General features: G+C 39.8%; 1 protein-coding gene across 1 annotated transcript in view; it reads left to right on the top strand.

Moving 5' to 3' along the window:
- The window catches only part of MCM8 (minichromosome maintenance 8), a 235267-nt gene that overhangs the window by 160358 nt on the left and 48702 nt on the right, over positions 1-26207 (top strand). Inside the window, exons 9-10 of the mRNA XM_090018864.1 lie at positions 22973-23043; positions 23140-23258. Of these exons, the coding sequence (XP_089874990.1) occupies positions 22973-23043; positions 23140-23258 (190 nt within the window). The remainder of the gene's footprint in view (positions 1-22972; positions 23044-23139; positions 23259-26207) is intronic.

The raw sequence follows: 26207 nt of genomic DNA, 5'->3' as shown, positions 1-26207 counted from the left end.
TGGTTTTATGAGGACCAACTCTTGAAGAGAGAGTGAGAGACAGATAAAGAGATGGAGAAAGAGTGAGAGACACACACACACACACACACACACACACACATATATATATATATATATATATATATATATATATATATATAGAGAGAGAGAGAGAGAGAGAGAGAGAGAGAGAGAGAGAGAGACGAAAAGGGTTCCGACCTTCCCTTTTATAATGGAAAATGACCATTATAGCCTTAAAAAAAATTTTAAGGTTTTTTTATTAAAACTAAAATTTTAAATGGCAAATCAGTCATTATTGAGAAGATTGCTTCCCATCACGGGGAAGCTCTTTCCTCATTAATGGGGAAACATGCTCCCATTTTAAAACAATGCTTCCACTAGCGTTTCGGTTCCGAACCGCATCTCTGGGAAGCACACTTCCCCATGTCTAGGGGCGCTTCCGGTAACCCTGATCCAATGTTTGATCATCAGCATACAAACCATGCTGAACATATCTATATGGTCAGATTTAGTTGATAAAGCTTGAACCTATGATATTCAGCTCAATAGTTCCCTGCCTTCAATAGCACCAAATATTAACCCATACAGACATACACACACATGGGGGTGGGGGGCAATATATGTAGTGTGTATGTATGTCTATATATATGTGTGTGTGTGTTGGGCTCGATTGATTGAACCCAAACTGCGACCAAGTTTGGTTTTGACTTATATACTGTTTGGACCCAAACTTGGTCCCAGTCATCCAATTCAGCTGGATCATACTAGACTGGGTCTACTTTTATGCTGGTCTGAATCTTACCTGTGTCAAAGGGTAAACCAGGTCTGGACTTAGATCTAAACCAGACCTGGGTATGCTTTGACCAAGGTGTGCTTAGTAACACCTGGCCCACTAAGTGTTGTGATCTATGGTACCCGGACACTCTATTTTGCCCTCCGTACATGTGTCAACACTTGTATCCCCGTGTCGACAGCCGGACACGCTATTTTATCCTCCGTACATACAAGTTTGTATTTAATTTATAATTTATAATTATATTTTCAGTATATAATATGTATTTATATTATATTTAGTTTATTTTGAATTTATTTTGTATTTATGTGCTATTTAATATATATAGCCATTTCCCCGCACCCACATTTTTTGGAATTGCTGTGTCGTACCCTCCATACCCATACCTGTACCTAGGTGATATATATATATATATATATATATATATATATATATATATATATATATATATATATATATATAAGGGGGACCGTTCAACTAAAGAAAGGTCCAAAATTTACAACCAACAATGATCGGACGACTCCACTTCTTCAATGATTGAGCATCTCATTGATCAGACCTCATTTATTTGTTCCTTATTATTTATTTAATAAGAAATATGCTTTACATGAGGACTTTACGACATATAGTGTAATATCTCATAAATTTTCCATGATTTTTTAGCCCAAAAATATAATTTTAAATTTTATACTTATATTTAAATTAATAAAAATCATGAAAAATATGTATATATTAGGTGACATTAGCTGGGTCTGGGCTTGGTCTCGAGCTCACTGGCAAGATCTAATTGTGTTAAGTAAAATGTGAGAAATTTATTTTTTTAACCTTTAAATTCGAGCAAAATTTTGGTTAAATTCAGGTTAAATTCAGAAACAAAATTTAGCTAAGACCATCGTTAGATCTGTCTCGGATCGTAGATCTCGTAGGAGATCTGTTTTCTCGAAATCGGATTATGGTTGACCCAAAAAATGCGTTTTTCTAAAATGATTGACCTTTATTTTTTAGTCTTTTTTGGTTTGGATTGGACTTGACCTACTCCATTGGACCCATATTAATATGGATCTGGACTCAGGCCAAGCCAAGATCCATATTGAGTAGGATCCGCTCCGGGTTGTGATCCAATTGGATTTTTGGATATGGAGTTTGATCATGGTTCCAATCCGGATCCATAATCCATCCATGTTAATTTTAAAACTAAAGTGAATTTAAAGTTTTAAAAACAATCAACTTTTAAATAAAGAATAAGGATGAGGTGGAGTTCTACCTGGGTATGGAACTCTAGAAGGGGCCGTCGCTCCTAGAATATTCCTTTAGAATAAAAATAAAATAAAAATCTAGAAGGAATAAGGGATAAGTAGGTAGAACTCTACCCCTAAAGGGTACTAGAAGGGGGCGACACCCCCTCTCTGGAGTTCTCTTGAAAAAAAGATTAATTATAAAAAGGGCTTAGAACCCTCTCTCTTTCTAGAAGTCGACTTCTAGAGAGAGAGAAAGTTGAAAAAAATATATAGAAAGGGAAAATCGTGTGCTAGTGCAAGAAAAAGAAAAGAGAGAAAAGAGGAGAAGAAGAAAACATCCATCATTTTTTCATCCTTAAGTTTTTCAATCTTCGAATCAAGGTACAAGTTTTTCTTTTAATCCACACGGGAAAGGGATTAGTATAAATCAATTCGAGTATAGGTTTATACTTTATAGATTGAAAGAGAGAAATTGTAATATATATAGGTATATTTTTAGGTTTGCCGATTTTATAAATCTGATTATATATATAGATATTTCAGTTTTGCCGATTTCATGCTCATGCATTTGAAATATATATATGTATTTCAATTTTTGTCGATTTCAGGATTATGCATCTGGAATATATATATATATACATATATATATATATATATAATTTTTTGCTTGTCGATTCATGAGCATGAATCTGATCCCATATAGTTGCTGATTTCATGTTATTGAATACAATACATGAATTTTCCATAGTTGCCAATTTTATGAGCATGGATCAGATATGTTGATTTTTCTTGTTGCCGACTATGTTTGAATTTGATATACATATAATTCAGGTCATGCCTTGAACCTGATTTATATATATATATATATATATATATGTATTAGATTAAGTGTTGAAACTGATAATTATATAATCAACTGATTCATGCTTGCGAATCCGGTATATATATATTGTCTCTTATATATATATTCATATACATATATAGAAAGATACATATATATATGTATATGTATCTTTCTATATACATATATACATATATAAAAATATATATCTCTAACCCTATAAGGGTATTTATGTAATTTCACATGTTTTTACGCATATTCTCATTTGAGAATATGTTGTATTTGTTTTTTATTTTCTTTTTTGTTCTTTTCCTCTCATTTAATGAGATGTCACATGGGGGCCCTCCAACACATAGGTTGGAGCACCCTCCAACAGTTACTTTTCTAACCGTTGGAGGGGCTCCAAAATATGTATTGGAGTGCCCCCCCCCCCCCCCCCCCCCCTCAATGTAGTAGAAATTGGGGTGACCCCCTTGAGCTTTTTCAAGCTTTGTTAAAGCCCCTTTTGGGATCCAATATATTCAAGTTGATATTTTTTACTTTTGTGCATTTGTATCCGTGCCTTTGTGCACTTGTGAGAAGTTCTCCTTTTGTGCCTTTGTGCACATTTCATGTTTCTAGCATTGTGTTTTTACACAAAATCGCTTTTTTATAGAGATTTTCACATGGTATCAGAGCGAGGTCACTTGGAGAAAGAAATTGGTGCGGTTCTTCACAAATATTGGGTGCCTCGAAAAGCATGCCTTCATCATTTTGGAAATTGGCGCGAAGACTCTTCTTCATCCAATATTTTAGAAGATTACTACAACAAGAGTTAAAATCTTATTGTGGTGCGTGTTCTTTTCTCTCTTCTTATCTCTCTAATGGGTGAAAAAGACTCATTTTTCTCTTGGTTTCAATTTAATTGGCTCCAAATATCATGTGTGGGCCGGAAATATGGAAGCTCACATTAAAGGAAAAGTGCTTTGGAGTTGCGTTCAAGGCTCAATTTTGGAACAGGAACCTAAAATCAATTTGGTCGAAAGAAGGGAAATACAAATTCTTGAGGGAGATGAACGAACCAAGGCTCTTGAAGAATATAGCAAAAAACATGAGTGAGAAATGAAAAATTTCAAAATCTTGTCTTGGATCTCCTCCGTTGAGACGAGAATCAATGCCAATATTATAATGTTCAAAAAGGCATTTCAAGCATGGAGTATCTTAAAAAGATGTACACCTCTAGGGACTTGTCCCATAAATATTATCTCCAAAAGAGGGCGTTAACTCTTCTCCAAGGAGAAATGACTATAAGGGAGTATTTTGCTGGACTCTCTTCCGTTTGGGATGAGCATGCTATGCTCGAACCAAAGTGGAGTGAAGATGCCATAGAGCTTTGTCATAAGCAATTAGAAGAAGATCGATTTTTTAATTTTTTGAATGGGCTAAGGTCCGAGTTTGAGCAAATTAGATCTTCTCTTCTATCCTCATTACAAAATTAAGTGGAGAGGAAACTCGGATGGGCATTAGCAAGCAAAGTCCAAGTGTTCTTGCAATGCCCACAAATCAAGAAGAATGTGATGGGGTGAATGCGATGTCTAGGCCCGAAAACAACTTGAGGACATATAAGCCTCCACATTTTAAAAATCAAAATCAAGGATCCAATGGAGGACAAGGCGGAAGAAGGGACTATAGCAAAACTGTGTGTCACTTTTGCAAGGAACCGGGACACATCAAACCGGGTTGTCCCAAATGGAAGAAATTATTGGTTATGGTTACCACATCCCAACCTAAAAAAAAGGTGCATCTACTTCCACAAATGGAGCTCTCTCTAAATCAAATTATGGAAGCTCTTCAACCTCTTCTTAAGGGAGTCATTTCCGGTGCCGCCATATCTACTCCTCCAGGAAAAACTTCTTCGCTTTTAGACTCGGGTGCTTCATTTTATGTCTCCAAACATTTCTTCTCTTTCCGAATATTCTAAAAGTTTGTTACCATCTTTTGTTTCAACCGCAGATGGCACTTATCTTGAAATTAAGGGAATTGGAAACTTTGAAACTCAAAATTTCTTTATTCCCAAAATTAGTTTTATACCTAAATTGAATTTACTTTCCATCTCTAAACTCTCGGACCTTGGATGTAATATTCAATTTTCATCTAATAAATGTTTAATACAGGATCATCGGTCCGGGAAGTTGATTGGGGAAGGCTCTAGGAAGGGAGACTTCTACTATGTGAATTCTCTTCAAATCCCTAAAACCCCTTTTTGTAATGTGACCCAACATAAAGACATAAATGTTTGGCACAAAAGACTTGGTCATTCCAACATCACCAAGTTATCCTATTTGCATTTTATTAAAAATCTTTGTAAAAGTACTTTCTCTTATAATGATTGTATTTTTGAAAAAATGAGAAGTATGCCTTTTGAATAAAGATCTATGTTTACCACAAAACCTTTTGAAATTGTTCATTCGGATGTTTGGGGACCGACACCCGTCATATCTAAGGGAGGTTTGCCTATTATGTGATTTTTGTGGATGATTTTTTTTGATATTGTTGGATATATTTCCTTAAACATAAGCATGGAGTGTTTTCATGTTTTAAATCATATCATATGATAATTAAGAATCAATTTAATAGTAATTTAAAGATATTTATGACTGATTCCGGAGGCGAATATCTTTCCAATGAATTTAAGAAATATCTTGAAGACTATGGTATTGTTCATCAAAGATCTGTCCTAAGACTCAACAACAAAATGGGTTAGCCGAAAGGAAGCATAGGCATATCATTGAATCCACTAGAACCCTTCTTATTTCTCAAAGTATTTTAATTTTTTTTGGGCCGAAGCGGCTCTTGCTTCAGCTTATCTTATTAATTGTCTTCCATCCAAAAATTTAGATAAAATCTCTCCTTTTGAATCTCTATATAAAAAAGAACCGGATTATAATAGATTGAGAGTTTTTGGTTGTAAGTGCTTTGTCCTTACAGATAAAAGTGATAAACTCTCACCTAAAGCCATTCCTTGTGCCTTTCTTGGCTACTCCGAAACCCAAAAGGGTTTCAATGTTATGATACTAAAAATGATAAGTTATATGTCTCAAGGAATGTTACATTTTTGGAAAATGATAGTGGTTTTGAAAAGAATGAATCTCATTTAGAAAATGCCGACTATTCTTTTCTCTTTGATCTTTTATCTAAAGATGATGATATCTCTAGTGATGATGAATCAACATATAACAGTGACAATGAAGTGGTTGAAATCAACAATAACTCTAACCCTACTACCTCTCAAGAAGAAATATAACTAGAGACCCTATCGCCTATACTCGTAGAGATAGACACACTTTTAAAAGTGCTATTGAGCAATATAGTGAACCTAGCGAATCTATCTGCTCACATGATTCCAACCTTAGAAGAACCGAGAGAACTAGAAGAACTCCCTCTAGATTCGTGTCTTTTGATTATTTCTCTCCTAAATATCGGGCTTGCTGAAGTGCCATTCACTCATATTTTGAACCAATTTTTTTTGAAGATGCCAAACGATGTATTGAATGGAGAGAAGCCATGGAGAGTGAACTCAAAGCGCTTAGGAAAACCAACACTTGAGAATTTCAAACGCTTCCCAGTGGAAAGAAAACTATAGGATGTCGATGGGTGTTCAAAGTCAAAACCAAGAGTGATGGATCTCTTGAGAGGTATCAAGCTCGTCTAGTAGCTAAAGGTTATAGTCAAGAATACGAGATTGACTATGAATAAACATTTGCTCCAGTAGCTCACATAGTTACTGTCAGATGTCTCATCAACATTGCTTCTATTAAAAAATGGAACATTTACCAAATGAATGTCAAAAATGCCTTTCTAAATGGTGATCTTAATAAAGAAGTCTACATGGATGCTCCACCTGTTATGAAAATTCCTAAAAATAAAGTTCTTCATCTTTGTAAAGCTCTTTATGGCTTGAAACAACCTCCTAAGGCTTGGCACGATAGGTTTAACAATATAATGGTTGAAAATGGTTTCACTTCATGCTATACTGACACTACATTGTTTTTTAAGAAATCTGATGCAGGGATTGTTATATTACTGTTATATATTGATGATATGTTAATAACAAATGATGATGTCAAAAGAATCAAGAGCATTAAATCTATCTTGACTTCAAGATTTGAAATGTAAGACTTAGGATTTCTGACATATTTTTGGGGAATTGAGGTTGCCTATTCTAACAGAGGCTATTTTCTGTCTCAAACTAAACTTGCTTGTGAGATTCTTGACAGATCAGGAATCACAGATGACAAGATCTGCGAAACTCCTGAAATAGTAGGTTCAAAGATGAAGATTGATGATGAGATTCTCCTAAAAGATCCCACACCTTACCGACAACTGGTTGAATCCCTAACGTATCTCAGCATTACTAGGCCTGATATTTCTCACGTAGTGCATGTTGCTAGTTAATTTCAACATGCACCTACTACAGTCCATATGAGCGCCATCCTTCGCATCATCAGATACATAAAGGGTACAGTAAACAATGAAGTATTTCTATCTTCTTCTGAATTAAGTTTAATTGCTTATACTGACTCTGATTGGGGAGGTGACCCAAATAACCGTCACTCCGCCACTGTTTTTTGTATTTTTTAGGAGAATCATTAATCTCTTGGAGATGCAAGAAGCAGCAGAAAATATCGCTTTCATCCACCGAAGCCGGGTATAGAGCCATGGCATCTACCACCATGGAGATTATTTGGATTCACACCTTGTTGGAAGATATGAATATTGTGCATTTGTATCCGTGCCTTTGTGCACTTGTGTGAAGTTCTCCTTTTGTGCACATTTCGTGTTTCTAGCATTGTGTTTTTACACAAAATCTCTTTTTATAGAGATTTTCACAATATATATCGGCTCATTCATGTCTGAATCTGATATATATATATTATATGGCATACATATGTTAGTCGCTTTATGTTATGAATCTGACATACAATGTTGTGAATCATATATTTATATGTCAATTTGGCATTTTCTCTTTTCGAATATGATCCTATATATTTTTTTGTTGGCTGATCATGTACATGCATTTGACCCGCACATATATGTATTTTTGGTTGTCAGATTCATGTACATGAATCTGATTAGCATACTTTTATATTTTTTATTTGCTAATTTGTGTACATGAATCTGATCAACATACTTAGATATTCCTGGTTAGCTGATTCTTGTACATGAAGCTGATCATGTACATTAATCTAATCGATATTTTTATATTTTGTGATATACGAATCTGATCAGCACACGTTTTTCTGATTAGCCAATTCATGTACATGAAGCTAATTATGTATATGAATATGATCAACTTATACATATTTTTCTATAAGTCGATCCATGTCCATGAGGCTGATCATGTACATGAATCTGATCGGTACACATGTATTTCCTGTTAGCCGACTCCTCTATTCAAATCTGATCATGCATATGTTAAATTCCAGCTAGTTGAGCATATACATGAAGTTTATCTTATGCAATTTGCATTCAACTAATTTTGTACGCGAATTTGATCAGACTTACATATCTCTGTCAGTCGATTCATGTACATGTAGTTGATCATGTGTAGTTTGCAGTTAGCTGATCATACACATGAATTTGATCAGAAATTATGTACCTACTACTATTAGCGGATTCGTGCAAATGAAGCTGATCATGTGTATGTTTGCAGTCAGTTGGCCATGAATCTGAGCAAAATATATATTTTTCTGATTCGATCCTAAAATTTCTGTTTGCATATCATATACATGTAGCAGATCATGTGCATGAATCCGATTAGAAATTATGTACCTACTACTGCTAGCCGATTCATGCACATGAAGCTGATTGTGTGCATGTTTGCAGTCAACTAATCATGAATCTGATCAAAATATATATTTTCTGATTAGGTACATAAATCTGAACTTAAAATTGCAGTTTGCATATCCTTAGGTACATAATTTGATTAGGTACATAAATCTGATTAGGTACATAATTTGATTAGGTATATAAATCTGATTAGGTACATAAATCTGATTAGGTACATATGCATGATTTGGATATAATTAAATGTTTGCATGACTGTGATCATATGCATGTTTTTTTATCATATGCATAAATTTGATCATGAATAGTGTAGTCTGCAAGCTTTCTATTTGCATGTGTATATGCTTGGCTAAATGTGCATTCTTTTTGTGTTATAAATGTGCATTGTGAACAGAAACTGTGAAATTATGTTTTATGTTCACTAAAATTTTGTAATTGGCATAAAACACTTTTTGAGATATGCTAGTGGTTATGTGTGAACCACTGTGGGCTTATGTAGGGCAAGAACACGTGTTGCTCATGTGTTATTGAATTGTTTATGCATTGCAAAATGATTTATGAAAATTATTGTTTTTCCAAAATTAATTACACTATTAAATTGTAAGGGCCAGGGCCCAAAATTGTTATTGCATGTTGATTTGCAAAATTGTTCTTGTATAAAGAACTTGAAATTGTTTTAAATGGTAAAAGAGACAAAAGTATAATTAAGCTCTTCCTTGATATCCCTTTTATAGTGTGGGAATCTTAGATGACGCTCATGGGGGACTGAGAGGATACTAAAATTTCATGTGTAATTGTGTCCCTAGAACCCGATATGAGGTTTACTTCCCAACCATGGTTTTTTGCAGCTTTCAACCACTTTGCCTGGGGTGTTGTTGACTCAGTTGTAGTTATTGGTATACTAAGAAAGTAGCATCAATGGATGTTGTTTTCTTTGATGTCCCAACATTAAGTGTTGATTCCTAATGTTTCGATTGATGGTATTGATTCTTGATATCGGCCGAAGAATAAGTGTAAAACCTGTTAAAATATGATCTCCACGTTCACCTGCGCAGGGAAGAAGAACAATATAGGAAAAGGGGACTGCAGTAAATCACATCTGAATTGAGATCAACATGTTTCATTGTATTCAGTTATACACATTAAGATACAAAATTTTTAGGGTACGAAAATACCCTCTAATAAAAGATAGAATTACAACATTGTATATTTGGATCCGGATCCGATCCAATACAAAAGTCGGGTCGGGTCCTGAGAAGACCCAAAAATATCTTCTTTTCAGCCTCCCTCAAGTTGTACATGGTCCTGAGGCATGAACAACTTGCCTTTCAGCATCCAAAACCTGTCCTTTGTCAACCCTTTGGTGAATATATCCGCAACCTACTCTTCAATTTGCACAAAAATAGGTTCAATCTCCTTTTCTTCAACCTTTTGCCTGACAAAATGCTAGTCTATCTCAATATGCTTTGCTCAACTATGATAGATGGGATTGAAGGACATATTGATGGCACTTTGATTGTCATACAATAGAAGTGATCGAGCAATCAGTTCTCCCATCTCCGTTAGGAGGTGTCTTGTCCATGTAGCCTTAGCAATGGCAGCAACCATCGACCTGTATTCAACTTTTGTACTCGACCTAGCAATAGCCTTTTACTTTCTATTGCTGCAAGAGATCATGTTCGATCCAATGAAACCACAATAACCAGATATTGATCATCGTTCATCTAGGTCACCCGCCTAATCAGCATCAGCGTAAATAATGATCTCATGTACACCTTGATTTAATTCACTTTTCCTGTACACCAGCCTATCACCAACCGTACCCTTTAGATACCGTAATATCTGCTTAACTGCCTCCATTTGTGGTATATGAGGTTCATGCATAAATTGGGATACCTGATTAACCGAATACACTATGTCGGGTCTAGTAAAGGTTAGGTACTGTAGCATGCCAACTATGCTACAATACCTAGTGGGATCCTCATATAAGTCCCCTTCTTTAGAACTCAGTTTCTGATGGATGATGCTTGGAGTTGCCAATGGCTCACAATCCTTCATGCCTGCCCTACTAAGAATATCCATCTTGTATTTATGTTGAGTAAGAGTAAGTGCATCACACACCTTATCCACTTTCACCCCAAGAAAATACCGCACATCTCCCAGATCTTTCATTTTGAATATTTGATTTAATAATTTCTTTACTTCCTTAATATGGTCTCTACAGTTCCCTGTGATAATAATATCATCTACGTATATCAATAGAAGGGTGATGACATTTTGTTCCATGTAGATGAATAATGAGTGATCTAGAAGAGATCGAGAGAAATCATGTAAAACCCACGTAAAAAAAAATATATCGGACTCGGGCCCATCATCGTTAGGGTTTCATAACCCGACACAGGAGGCCTTTCCCCTGTGCGCCACAACTCCCTTTTCTCGACCCGATAAGGATGGAAATCGGGGTTTCCCGATTTCTCGCCTCCTCCCCCGAACTCTTTATGAGCACCAATGGAGGACAAGGGGAGGCACACCTCCCTCTTGCGACTCTTCTTTTCGCACACCACCAGCTCAGATCACCAGCCACTGCGACCGCTGACGACGTCAGCGATCCTCTCCCCAGGTACGTCGTCTCCTCCCTGTCATCTCGCCGGAAGGCACGACAGGAGGTCGATTGCCCCTGCCGTGCCCTCCCTCTTTTTCCCCCTTCTAAGGGTTTGCAGGGAGGCCGGCAGGCGGCGCACAGCCCCTACCGCGCCCTGCGTATCCATCAGAGGCCGACAAGGGGCCTACGGGGCCCCTGTCTACTCCTCTCTCTGGGGGTACGCCGGAGAGCCGGCGGGGGGGCCAATGGCCCCTGCGGACCCCCCTTCTCTTCCCTGTGAGAGATCGGGCGACCGACAGGAGGTCGGTCGTCCCCCTGTCTCCCTCCCCTCTACCATGAACTGCGAAGGGGTCGACAGGCGACTGGTGGCTCCTGTCGCCCCGATCTCTCTCTCTTCGGCAAGGGTTTGTTCCCCTGCCATCGACCTTTCGCCGACAGGCAGGGGATAGCCCCCTGCCACCTTGGTGCTGTCGGCAGGGGCATGACCCCTGCCGCTTCGGTGCTGACGGGAGGGGCTGCCCCCCCTGTCGATCCGCTGCCGTCGGCAGGGGCTCGACCCCTGCCGATTCACTGTCATCGGCAGGGGCGCGACCCCTGCCGCTTCGCTGCTGTCGGCAGGGGCTTTCCCCCCTACCGCTTCGCTGCTGTCGACAGGGGCTCGCCCCCTGCTGCCTCGGTGCTGTCGGCAGGGGCTCGTCCCCTGTCGCCTCGCTGTCTTCGGCAGTCAGGGTCTCACTCCCTGTTGGATGTCTTGTCAGACAGGGACCGAAGCCCTTGCCATTTGTTGTTCGGTCAGGAAGGGGCCGAGGTCCCCTGTCGCCTAATCCTACCCTTGCCCTCGTCACACCATTAATTACATTAGCATAATTGAATATTTCACACTCTTGCAGATTTACGCAACGAGTCCAGTTCGCGCTCCACGGCCCGACCCTCGTATCATCTACACCCGTAGACGCACGCAGCTGCACGACATTCCGAGGTAGGGTAAAGTCGCACAAAGGGCAATAAATGAACCTATTTAAGTTGAAATAATTAAGATGCCCATACTAGATATGCTTAGATTTATATTGCTTCTGCATTGCATATTTTCTTGTCTGCATATTTATGAGTCGAGGTATGATTTTACTCTTTGAGTATTAATTTGCGTATTTGCTTATGTGGTTGAAGGTGGTTTCGTACTTTTTGCAATACTTATGCCCTTAATTGCTTGCATATATACTTGCCTGTATGTTCCTATGGGTCGAGGTACAATTTCATTCTTTAATCATTATTTTGCATAGTTGCTTATGAGTTTGAGGTGTGGTTTCGTACTTCGTGCAATACATATGCCCTTGTTTGCTTGCATACATTTTTGCCTGCACATTTCCTTTGAGTGAGGTACGACTTTGTGTCTTACGTATTACTTATGACCTTATGTGTTTGCCTATCTAAGTGGCCAAGGTATGGTTTTGGTACCTCGTGTATTACTTATGTGCTTTTCCCTCGATGTGCGGCATCGCAAGGTGAGAGTTGCTTGTTGTTATGTTATAACCTGCATATACTCATATTTATGGTAAATATGTACTTACATAAATGTAGTCTTGTGTCTATCCTGATTTCACTTGTTTTCAAAACACTAGAAGTTGTGCTTGTGCATTGCAGTTCTTTAAAAGTGAGTTTCCTTCTGCGAACCCGGTGCTCTTTAAAATGTACAACTTTTGTAAAGTATGATTAAGTCTTGCAGGATTGCGAAGTCACATTTGGGCCCTCCCAAGTCTACACACTTGGGAGAAATGTTTTATGACCTCGATTCAAGTTGCGGCTCAATTTGAATAACCCCGATTGGGGGCAGGAGCCTATGATCGAGTGAGGTTCTGTTGAAGGACCCATTCTTCATTTATTAAACCTAGTGTCGCGTGTCGTGCGAATTATGTCGATATTAAGATAAATTTTGGATACAAGATTGATAGTGATGTGCCTTGTGTGAATTACTCAATGCGACATTATGGCTTTTGAGGATGAATCGTGCCAAATGAGCACTTCTATATTCTTTGGATCGTTATGAAGTTGTGTGTTGGGTGTTCCTTTTGAGAAGCCTACGCACCTCCCTTTTTCAGTGTTGCGTACTTTTAGACATGCACGACATGTTAAGTACTTTGTTGATCGGACAAGAGATCCGAAACGACCTTGTATCATTAAATATGCAAAATATTGTTGAAATGAATTCAAGACTTATCTTGTCAAATTGTGTTGTGTTACTTCTTATGCAGATAATATATGTTGGGGTTTCTTTGGGGTTTATTTGGTGAAACCATATCCCTTTTTTTCGTAGTTGTACTTTTGACAAGTACGTCTTCTTACGTTGCGATGATTAGATGAGTAGGTTGTGGCAACCTTGATGAGTGCAAATAACAAAATGTTGAGATCACCTAAATAAGTGATGATTTCCGCCTTCACCGACAAGATACTCGAGTTGGGTCGAAAGACCAGAGTATGTAGAATGGGTCTTTAGTTAACTACCCCTGATGTACTCATTCGAACCGCTGACTCCTGTCAGGAGAGAGGACGGGTAAGTACAAAAACTTCGATGGACAAGCCATTAATGGCAGTTACGAGCAAAAGACTCGGCTTCCCCGGTCATCGGAGTTAGGGGAAAGGGACTACCATAATTATCCTAGGTGATAGCTCTCCATGTTCGGGATGCATCCATTGCCTATGCTGCTTTGGGGATTTCTCTCTTGGTCACTAACCGTTTCCTTAGGTGCAGACTCAGTCAGCTATCCGGGTTATCTTAAAATACATAGCATAATAAACCCCCGGATCAGTCTAGGCTGTTTCTAGAGTCGTGCCTTGTGCGTACCCACTTGGCCAGTTAATATTGAAACATAATTTAAATCCGATCACACAACTGTATCTGTAAATTAAGGGTTTGTTTGATTGCTTGTCCAAGATTGAACAAAATAGATAGAACACATGTTCTGTAACAACTGTAGTTTGTCCAACGTTTGTTTCGACTCCAATAAGAAAACATATTTTTTGATATAAAAATTTTAAATATAAAATCCCTAATCAAATCAAACCCTAATTCTAAATCCTGAATCAAAATGCCCTAATTCAAACCCTAGTTTGAAAACCCCTAATTTGAAACGATAAATCAAAAAGCCTAATTCTAAATACTAAATTGAAAAGCCCTAATCAAGAGAGAGAGAGAGGAACAAGGGGAGAGAGAGAGAGTCGAGGTATACCTCCCTTCGTCCCAATTAGTTAATTTTTTTTAATATGGGTGAATCATGTCCCGTCCTTGCCATTCTGGGGGGGTGCAATAGTGTTTCACTATTCTCGGGTATGGTTGCGATTATGTCCTGCACGACACACAAGACGCACAATCAAACATGCCCTAAACTTCCCACCAACTGTCTATATATAGTTGGATCCTCCAATACCTCACTATTATCATGTTTGCAGTTATATGAAGATTTTGACTTGGCAAACAAGTTAGTGACATACTTGTGCTAAGTCAGGCGATAACCTTGTTGAGAGTATGCCACTTCAAGACCAAGAAAGTGTTAAAATGTACATACATTTATACTTATATATATATATTACATATATATTTAATAATACATGTAATGTATAGAGAGAAGTCAAACTAAGTTTGATTGCTCCCTCTCTACTCTCTCAGTCTCCTCTCCCTTGTGTATAAATAGGGGTGTTCTCCTCTTTGTTATGTATGTCTTTTGGCACATTCTCTTTGTTAATAGATTATATTTTTATCTCCTTTGTAGAGTTTGTGAGAGTGATCCTTTGGAACACCTTGTGGTTCTCTTTGTTGATGTTGTAAGTGTATTCCTTGAGAGAACACTTTCGTTGAAGATTGGAGAACCTTTGGTTCATGATTGAAGTCTTCTTGTTTTATTACATGGTATTAGTGCTTGGAAGTGTTGAAGCTCATTCAAAGTATCTTCCTCAAAAGTGTTGGTGATCTTGCAAGCGTTCAAGTGATTGTAAAATTCTTTGGTGGAGGAAGTGTTTGTGCTCATTATCTCTCCTCTCTTCTTTCTCTTTTCCTCTCTTAGCCCTTTAAAAATAGATGACAATGATAATGTCACCATTAAACTCATAAAACTCAATGATTTCAATTGTGTAACATGCGCTTCTATCATGAAGCACCTTATTTGGGAAAAATGAATGTGGAGATTAGTAGATGAATCTGATCCGGAACCCAAGTTAGTTCTCACTAAGGTAGAGGGTGAGAAAGAGGTTCTTCTAATCGAAAATGAGAACTCTAAGGCTATAACCACTAATGAGAAGAATTGGAGGGAGTGGAGGATGGGACATGCTAAGATCATATTTTGGCTTATTAGTAGTATGAATGTAAAAACCTTGGCAAATTTCAGCATGCCAACATGGCTTGGGATTATCTCAATAAAATGTATTCTCTTAAAGATATTACACATGTTTGCAATGTGCAAGAGAGAGTTCAAACTATGGTTCAAGGGGATAAAACTATTAGAGAATACTATAATAACTTATTCGAACTTTGAGAAGAATTGACTATTCTAAAGCCAAAGTGACATTGTCCTGAAGACATAGAACTCTGCCAAAGGCAACTAGATGTGGAGCACTTTTATCAATTCATTAACGGTCTAAGGCCCAAATTTGAATCTACAAAGTCTATTCTTCTCCATAGAGGAAAAGTGTCCTCTATTGAAGACACTATAAAAGAGTTGAGTATGAAAGAAAATAGATTGAAAAAGCATGTAAGTAAAAGTGAAGATGACTCGGTATTAGCTATTTCTCGACTAGGAAACTATGTTCGCACATATAAGCCACCTCACTATAGATGACAAGGAAATGACTATGGAAGAAACAAAATCATTTGTTATTTTTGTCATGAATCGGGACACACTAAGCCTCAATGTCCTAAACTAAAAGGGACATTTGAAAAGAAGGTTTCTTCGATTGGCTCTTCTCAAGAATCAAAGGACAAGGACATTCTCACACCTCAAGAATCATCTATTGGAAGCATGTCTCTTGCTCAGTTAGTTGAAGCCCTTTAACCTCTTCTTAGAGGGTCATTTTCTTCAGCTGGGGCCTCAGTATCATCTTATTTGGACTAGGTTAGATTTATTGGCTTCTTGATTATTTTTCACATGACCCCAAACAATGATATTTTATCTGAATGCTATAGCAACTCAAGTGTGTCAAAAGTGTTTAGGACTGATGGTATACCTCCTGAAATCAAAGGAATATGAAGTTTTAAAAAGGATCTTTCGAACTCGAAAAAGTTTCTCATTCCAAAAATTAGATACATTCCTAAATTAAATTTGAACCCTTTATCTGTATCTTAAATATCTTATTATGGTTGTAATATCTCCTTTTTAAATGAATGTTTGGTGTAGGATCGCTAGGCAGGGAAGCTTCTTGGACAAGACCATAGAAAGGGAAGTCTTTACTATATGGATTTTTTGGAGACATCGAAAGTTATTTTTTATTGTAATTTCCAAAAAATGAATTTAAAATTATGGCATAGAAGACTAGGATAAAATTTTGTAATATTAATGGTTTCACTTGTGAAGATTGTATTCTGGGAAAAATGAAAAGATTACCTTTCAAAGATCGAACTTTTGTTTCATCTAGACCATTTGAGTTGGTTCATTCGGATGTTTGGGGTCCAACACCAGTTGTCTCTGAAAGTGGATATACATATGTTATTTTTGTGGATGCCTTTACTTGATATACTTGGATTTACTTCGTTAAACATAAATTTGAAGTAATTTCTCATTTTTAAATTCCATAAGATGGTCAAAAATTGATTTAAAAATGATAATTCTATTCGTACTAATTCAGGGGGAGAATGTTTGTCAAAAGAATTTAAAAATTAGCTCTAGTCATATAACATCATGCATCAAAGATCGTGTCCACACACACCACAACAAAATCGCCCAGCTGAGAGAAAACATCAGCACATTATTGAAGCTTCAAGGACCTTTCTTATTGGTAGCTACGTGCCTAAGGTTTTTGGGCAAAAACTGTCCTGACTACTGTTTATCTTATAAACAGAATGCCATCCTATTCGTTACACAATATCTCACCAACTAAAAAACTCTTTAAACTCTCCCTTGATTATTCGAGATTACAAATTTTTTATTGCAAATGTTTTATTTTTACCAATAAGAATGACAAGTTTTCTCCTAGAGCATTCCTTGTACCTTCTTTGGTTATGCCTATAGCAAAAAAGGATATAGGTGTTATGATTCTAAAAATGGAAAATTATACATCTCTCAAAATGTTACCTTCTTGGAAAAAGAAAATTTCTTTGATAAAGATCAACCGAAGAAAGTAACAAAGTATTCGTTTTTGTTTGACCATGTCTCAAAGCAAGATATTGTCAACTGTGATTGTGAGCACGATTTAGAGAACGCTATTGAATCTAGCGACTTTGAACTACTTGATGAATTGCCCCACAATGATTAAACTTGTATGCAATATTCTAGGCGGGGAAATCAAAACCCTCTATGTGCACTTGAAAAGTTTTCTAACCTTAGTAAAGATGAATTGCAAATTAGGAAATCTTCTAGAATATCAAAACCTCCATCAAAAATTGTATTTTATGATTCATTTTCTTCAAAATATCAAGCATGCATAGCCCTGATTCACTCATATGTAGAACCCTCATCATACGCTCATGCTAAAGAACACCCTAAATGGGTTGAAGCTATGTGGGTATAACTTGAAGCCTTGGACAAGGCTCAAACTTGGTCTATTCAAAATCTTCCACAAGAAAAGAAACCGATAGGTTGTAGATGGGTATATAAAATAAAAACCAAGAGTGATGAAACCCTTGAGCGATATAAATCTAGGTTAGTTGCAAAGGGATGTTTGGAAAAACATGACATTGATTAAGAAGAAACCTTTGCACCGGTTGCTCGCATTACCATGGTTAGAACTCTTATTGCAGTAGCTTCGATTAAAAACTGATCTATATACCGAATGTATGTTAAAAATGCTATTTTAAATGGAAATCTTATGGAAAAAGTGTACTTGGAGGCACCTTCTGGTGTGAGTCTTTCTCAAGGAAAAACTCTTCGCCTTCTAAAGGTATTATATGTGTTAAAACAAACACCCAAAGCCTGGTATGATATATTCAATAAAGTTATGCTTGATATTGGTTTTAGATCTTGCTTGACTGACACTGCTTTGTTTGTTAAGGATTCTAATGCAGGTACTGTCATTCTTCTACTCTATGTAGATGCCATGATAATCATTAGAAGCGACAAATAGAGAGTTCAATATATCAAAAATATTCTTAAAACTAGTTTTAAAATGGCTGGTTTCGGTTTTTTACGCTACTTTCTAGGAATAGAAGTTGCTTATTCCCCTAGAAGGTATTTATTATCTCAATCTAAGTTTATTTATGATATTATTCTCAGGTCTGGAATATCAAATGATAAGAAAGTCAACACTCCTGAAGTAACAAATGTTAAGATGAGAATTGATGATGGAGAACCTTTAGATGATACAACTCCTTATAGACAATTTATCAGAGCTCTTTCTTATCTAACTATTACTAGACCTTATATAGCACATGTTGTACACACAGCCAGTTAGTTTCAACATGCTCCCACAACTGTTCACATGGGAATTGTCTTGTGTATTATTAGATCTCTTAAAAAGTTTCTCTCTAGAGGACTGTTTACGTCTTCCTTTTCTGCATTAGATTTACTTGCCTATACAAATGCAGACTGGGAAGGTGATCCAAACAATAGACACTCAACCACAGGTTATTGTGTTTTCTTAGATGAATTGTTGATCTTATGAAGGTGCAAAAAGCAACAAAAGGTTTCTTTCTCTTTAACTGAAGTCGAGTACCGGGCCATGACTACTGCCACAATGAAAGTTGTGTGGCGGAGAAGACTCTTGGCTGATATAGGAATCAGGTTTCTAGGAGCTTAAAAGATGTGGTGTGACAACAGGAGTGTTATCTACATTGCCAACAACAATACGTTTCACGAAAGAACGAAGTACATCGAGATGGACTGCCATTATGTTAGAGAGGAATATCATCAAAGAACTATCGATCTGCCTTATGTCATATCAAAGTACCTATTGGCAGACTTCTTTACCAAACCTCTTTCTTCTCCTAGGTTTCACTTCCTTTTAGGCAAACTTTCGTTTTTCCTACTGTAAGTTTGAGGGGGGGTGTTAAAATGTGTATATATAATATATGTAATATATATATTATATATATATATATATATTTTGTAACGCCCCAAAATTTCAACTTGTGATTTCGAAAATCTTATCAAAAACCTTTCAAAGATTTAAAGTTTAACTTTTAAAAACAACAGCGGAAGACATTTAGAAAGGAACACAAGTCAACAATTCTGGGTACGTTAGCTGAAAAACCATCATTCACATGTACAACAACAACTTAAAGGAATTTAAGAAATAAGGCAATAGATTAAAATCTGCAATTTATTACAAAATGAGCATTTTATTCCAAAGTTCAATAAATCTAAGAAAACTCCAAAAAGTCCCAGAGTCAAGCCGCCAGCAGAAAGAAGATAAATCTTGATCCATGTTGCACCACGCCATCGGCCGCCAGTGAAGTCCTACTCCTCACCTTCACATGAAATGGGTCAGTTTCATAACAAACCAGTAGGTGCACGAACAAATAAGTAGAGTGAAAACAAAACAGGACATTCATGAGATAAGCAGTTATGATATTTAAGCAATTAAAGCAGTTGTAGTCTATTCTAACAAATGTAATAAGTGCAAAGAGTGGTTAGTTGAAGCAGTGTAAGTCTCAGTCATTTACATCTATTCATGAATATATTCTGTAAGTTCTGATATTAACTGGCCTGTGGGTACGCACAGACGCGAAACGTAGAAACAGCCGAGACCGATCCGGGGGTTTATTATGTTTTCATTAACCCGGATGGCTGACTGAGTCCGCTCCTAAGGGGACGGTCAGTGACCAAGAGAGTAAATCCCCAAAGGCATTCGTGGCCCATGGATGCATCCAACTTCTGCAGAAGTGCCTGGGAGTTACCACCTAGGATAATTTATGATAATCCCAATTCCCCTAACTCCGATGACTGGGGAAAACCGAGTCTTTTGCCCGCGGGGTGGTTGTTAACAACCTGTCCATCGGAGTCTTTGTACCATCCATCCTCTCCCTTGATGAACCGTGAAGATCGGATGGGTACGACGGGGGTTTCTTAACCGCCGCCCCATCCTACATGCTCTGGTCCATTAGACCCACTCGAGCATCTTGCCTGTGAAGGCGAATGGTCACCTTTTATGTGATCTCAACATTGTACTAATTGCACTCATCGAGGTTGCTACAACCTCATCATCCCACCATCGTAACCCACATGGGACGTGCTTGTCCAAAAGTACGATCGTACCTTCCTAGAGGTACAACTACGATGAGAGGGCAACATAAGGTTTTATGATTCTTTTGGTTCCTACATGACATGTTTTGCTTTTCTGAGCAATTGGCCTGTGGAGGCCGATATTACCACATCAACATCAATAAAGTGTAGATCTCACACTTCAATACACTTCATGATCTTACATAAAATTTATATCGTTCCTGCCTTAAGGTTCGGCTACAATAGCAATTGCAGTGGTTTTGAGTCTATTCACAAAGTCTATCTTTAAGTATGCAGTTTTGAAGGAATAAGTACTCATAATAGACAATTATGAGTTAAGTAATCTTACACGTAAACAAACTTGCCAAGTAAACTACTTGATTCTTTCTAGAATGAGTCTACGCAAAGAATTTACAGTATGCAATTTCAAAAGAATCACAAAGAGTAAAACATTGATCAACCAATACTTCTTCAAATACGCAAGTATGCAAAATAACTATTCTATCTCAGAAGTCTTATTTTATTTTGTTCATACACACTATTCGTGCGACTTTCCCTTACCTCGGGATGTCGTGCAGCTGCGTGCGTCTACGCGTGTAGATGATACGAGGCTCGGGCCGCGAAGCCAGAGCGGGGGTCCGATGCGAGGTCTGCAACTGTGCTATGTTAATTATAATGCGGAGAAACTAGAAAAACAAGCCTGCCTAAAGGAAAAGAGAGAGGCAGCAGGGGGTGTGACCCTGCTGGCCGAAAACCGAAAAACGACAAGGGGCAAGCCCTTGCTGCAGACAACCGCGGGGTGACAGGGCTGAGCCCTCTGTCAAAAAAACAAAAAGCGTGGCGGCAGGGGGCTCAACCCCTGCCGACAGCAAGAAGTGGCAGGGGCTGAGCCCCTGCCGACAGCAATGGATGGCAGGGGGCCAGCCCCTGCCGGAAACACAAGACGGCAGGGGCCAACCCCTGCCGTTAGCAAGAAGTGGCAGGGGCTGAGCCCCTGCCAACAGCACACAGTGGCAGGGGCTGAGCCCCTGCCGACAGCAATGGATGGCAGGGGGCCAGCCCCTGCCGGAAACACAAGACGGCAGGGGCCAACCCCTGCCGTTAGCAAGAAGTGGCAGGGGCTGAGCCCCTGCCACCAGCACACAGTGGCAGGGGCTGAGCCCCTGCCGACAGCACTGGACGGCAGGGGGGGGGGGGGCGTCCTTGCCGAAGGCCACAAGGTGGCAGCAAAACCAAAAAGAAGGGGGGATGCCGCAGGGTCTCCAGGACCCCTGCCGGCCCTCCGGCGAACCCTAGCGAGAGAAGGGGACGACAGGGGCCGCGTAGGCCACCTATCGGGGCCCCGATGGCACAGGGAGGCGGTGGGAGGCCGCGGCAGTGGCTAAGAGCCGCCTCCCGGCGAGGTGACAAGGAGGGGGTGAGGAAGAAAAGAGGGAGGAGAAAATGGAAGAACGGCGTACCTGGGGGTGGTGGCCGGCGGCGGCGGCGGTTGCAGCAGGGAAGGAGACCGGCGCGGGGGGAGGAAGCTCGAGAGGGGAGGCGTGCCTCCCCTCGCCCTCTAGCAATGCTCATAAAGAGCTCGGGGGGTTGATGAAAGGGGAAACCTCGGTGGTTTTCCCCAATCAACCCGAAAACGAAGGGGGAGAAGAGGGGGGTTGCGGCGCCCGAAAGCTCGGGTGAGCTCGGGTTATGAAAAAACCCTAAAGAAAATGGGTCCGGGTCGGGTCCGGACCCGACCTGGCCCGGGTCCAAAACAAATATATATATTTTTTTTAAATGGGGTTTTACATATTTAATAATATATGTATTATATAGGGAAAAGTCAAGCTAAGTTTGACTGCTCCCAACGGCTAGAAATTCTAGCCATTAGGCACAGTCAAACTTAGTTTGTTTGCTTCCAACAGCTAGAATTTCTAGCCGGTGGGAGCCCTGCTCCTTCTCTAATCTCTCTCTCTCTCTCTCCTCTCGCTTGTGTATAAATAGGGGTGTTCTCCCCTTTGTTATGTATGCCTTTTGGCACATTCTCTTTGTTAATAAATTATATTTTTATCCCTTTGTGGAGTTTGTGAGAGTGATCCTTTGGAACACCTTATAGTTCTCTTTGTGAATGTTATAAATTTATTCATTGAGAGAACACTTTGGTTGAAGATTGGAGAATCTTTGGTTCGTGTAAAGTCTTCTTGCTTTATTATAGAAAGTACTTCAATTTGCTCAAGTCTTTAGAGTGACATTTTTTGCTTCCTCTTCTTCTTGCCCTTCTACTCCATTTTTCTTGTTATTACTATTATTATTTGATTGCACAATTATGAATAGGTGCGATGGTACTTGCGGATGGTGGATTGTGTTGTATCGATGAGTTTGATAAAATGTCTGCTGAGCATCAGGTATCTTACATGTATGCTTGTTGATATTGATATATTGCTCTTACATGTGGTACTATTTTGTCCATTTTCTCAACATATTGCTTGAGGTTCTATTAGGCACTTCTTGAAGCCATGGAGCAACAATGTGTCTCTGTTGCAAAAGCTGGATTGGTGGCTAGTCTATCAGCACGAGCTTCTATTATTGCAGCTGCCAATCCTGTTGGTGGTCATTACAAGTAATAGATTTTGCACGAGCCAAGTAATTGCTTGAATAAGAAGAGGTTACTTTATTAATTGCTGCTATCATGTCCTTAGCCAGTGGATTGCCCTTTTCTCTGTTTTATTTGACTGCATATCTGAGTTACTTGTTTGACGGACACTGTACTATAGGTTGGAACTCTGAAAGTCTGGTGACTGCCACCACCAGAGGGTATATACTATATACTGATGATTCTTTATTCCCTTCATTTATATTATTTTTATCTTACCAAATCCAAAAAAATACAACTGCGGAATAGTTCCAACCGTGTATGCTCCAAGGCGCATGGAACATTCAATGCTTTCCTTTGATTCAATATAATGAGTTCATATATCATATTTTTGTGCAATAAGGGTTCAACTTGAATCTACGCATATGTCTTCATATATACTGAAACTTTGCAAAATAGATAAACTCTAGAGATATTGCACATGGGCTCAAGCAGTGCCTGCATGCTTTTGAGAAATTTGTGCATATTTTTTGTCATGGTCTTTGTGAATATGTTGAGTGTAATTGTATATGATTTTGCAGACAAAACAAGGACATATACTTTTATGGTGTGGGTGTGTAAAAAACAATGGTCAATGAAATTGAAATCATCTTTTTGCTATTACATGGGGATTTGATCAACACTTATTAAGTGCATTTAGTAAATGGCTGATTAAGTAATCTCTTATTTGATTTTTGAAACGACTCTATTCAGTTCCCATTCACATGCATGGTAATTGATGTGACAAATCACGGTAGTCAAAAGTGCAGAACCAAGTTTAAGGATCCTCTGCAGCAAATTTCAGAAAAGGCCAAGATGACCGGGGAGGGTAAGTGGATGTGCCTTAGTATGCAAGCCTAAATGTAGGGATCTAACTTTCCAAAGCTGAGTGGGGAAGGTTGGCAAGAATCTTTGAAACTAAGCTTGTAAAACACGGAAAAAAATATACTTGGATTCGGGTCGGATTTGGACCCGACCCAGACCCAATGGAGCCACCGCCTCCCTCGCACCTTCTAAAGACAGCGAGGCAGGGGGGTTTCAAATATGAAATCCCTCTCCTGTTCTCTCTGCACTCTTCCCCTCTGGCACTCCCTCGATTCGCCGGAGCAAGCCCAAGCCGCCCTCACATCCGGCCTTCCCTGAACACCGACGGCTCCCTGCGGGTGGCTGCGACCCCAGTGCCATCCCCTCCGTTTTGTTCCGATCGACATCACCGCCGACGACCTCCAGGTATGCACCGACTTCTTCTCCTTTTCCTTCTGTCTCTCTCCCCCTTTTCTTCTTCCTTTCGTCGACCGACAGAGGCAACCTGCCTGTCGGTCCGTTACGGCAGGGGCTTAAGCCCCTGCCACTTTGCCGACAGGTCGGCAGGGGTAAAACCCCTACTGCCTGTAAGAAAGGTTCCTGCAGGGGTTTTGGGGCCCTTGCCTGCCTTTTCTTTCACCAGGGAGGGTCGAACCCCCTCCCTGTCTCAATGCGCAGGGGAGCCCTGCCTCTGTTTGTCGCAAGGAAGGGTTCGAGCCCTCCCTGCCTTCGAACTACGTAGGGGAGTGTTCGACCCTCCCTGCCTTTGTAGTACGCAGGAGGGGTCGAGTCCGCTCCTCGGTCCCTTTAATGTTAGGGGAGGGGTCGAGCCCCTCCCTGCTTGTCCTTTATATAGGAGGAGGGGTCGAACCCCTCCCTTCTTGTCTGTTGTGCAGGGAAGGGGTCGACCCCCCTCTCTGCTTCTCTGTTTCCCTGCTCCCTGCACCATCTTTAGCAGAGGAGGGGCCCAACTTCCTCCCTGCTTCCTTTATTGGTCAAGGGAGGGGTCGAGCCCCCTCCCTGCGCCCTTTTCTCTCTTTAGGCAGGGGTGATGCCCCTGCCTCTACTGCTTTTCGACAGACAGGGGCAAGGCCCCCTGCCTCCTTCTTCTCTATCATCAGGCAAGGGCTTCGCCCCCTACCTGTTTGCGTATTCATCAGGCAGGGGCAAATCCCCTGCCTCTTTGCATGTTTGTCAGGCAGGGCCCCCCTGCCTCCCCTTCGTTGTTGATAGGCAGGGGCTTTGCCCCTGCCTCTCTTCTACTTTGTGAGGGAGGGGCGCAACCCTGCCTGCCCTCACTTTTTTGAGGGCGGGGGTGCAACCCCCTGCCTCCTTGTAATTTGCTATTAGCAGGGGCTCGCAGCCCCTGCCCCTGCTTCTTGCGCTGATAGCAGGTGTGCAAGGGCACGATGCCTTTGCCTCTGCTTCCTTCACGTCAGGTCAGTGACAATGCCCCTGATCTTTTATTTTTGGTGTTAGCTTGCTAAGACTGTCGCTTTTGCAACTCGTACGACGGATCTCGCTCGCGCTCCGCGACTCGAGCCGTCAATCGTTTACACCCGCAGGAGCCAGAAAGATTGCACAGAGGACTTGGACAATTGAATTGAGTTCAATTAACTAAAAAGGACAATTAAATAAATATATATGCACATATATATATATATATATATATATATATATATATATATATATATACGAGTACGCTTTTAACTCAAGGACGTGGTTTTGCTATCCTTGTCCTTTACTTTTTGTCATGTCTTTATTTTGCCGTCGCGCTTTGCGCCCAGGCTCTTGCTTATGCAAATGTTTCGTTACTGCCTTGCCATTGTAGATGACGCTCAGGTTTTCGCTTATTGCATGTGCCATAAAGGCATCCTCGTAGAGGATGCAAGGGGTATTTACCACTCTCCCTCTTGCGACAAGAGTTGAGTCGGGAGCTAGCGATACATCCTCGTTTAAGGAGAGGGATCCCTAACAGGGATCCTGGCTTTTCGAGTGAGCAGTCCTGCAAAGTAGACTTGAGAATTTAGGGAGTTGTGCAAAAGCAGAGTTACCGGAAGCGCCTAGCTAAAAGGGGAAGCGCGCTTCCCCGAAGCGCGCTTCGGAAGCGCGAAACGTCGCGCTTCCGAAGCG

Source organism: Nuphar pumila, chromosome 10 (assembly GCF_984573655.1).
Source record: "Nuphar pumila chromosome 10, dmNupPumi1.hap1.1, whole genome shotgun sequence".
In the NCBI taxonomy this organism is placed as follows: domain Eukaryota; kingdom Viridiplantae; phylum Streptophyta; class Magnoliopsida; order Nymphaeales; family Nymphaeaceae; genus Nuphar; species Nuphar pumila.
The sequence above is the reverse complement of the archived record's forward strand: the minus strand, read 5'-3'. Positions and strand labels throughout refer to the sequence as shown.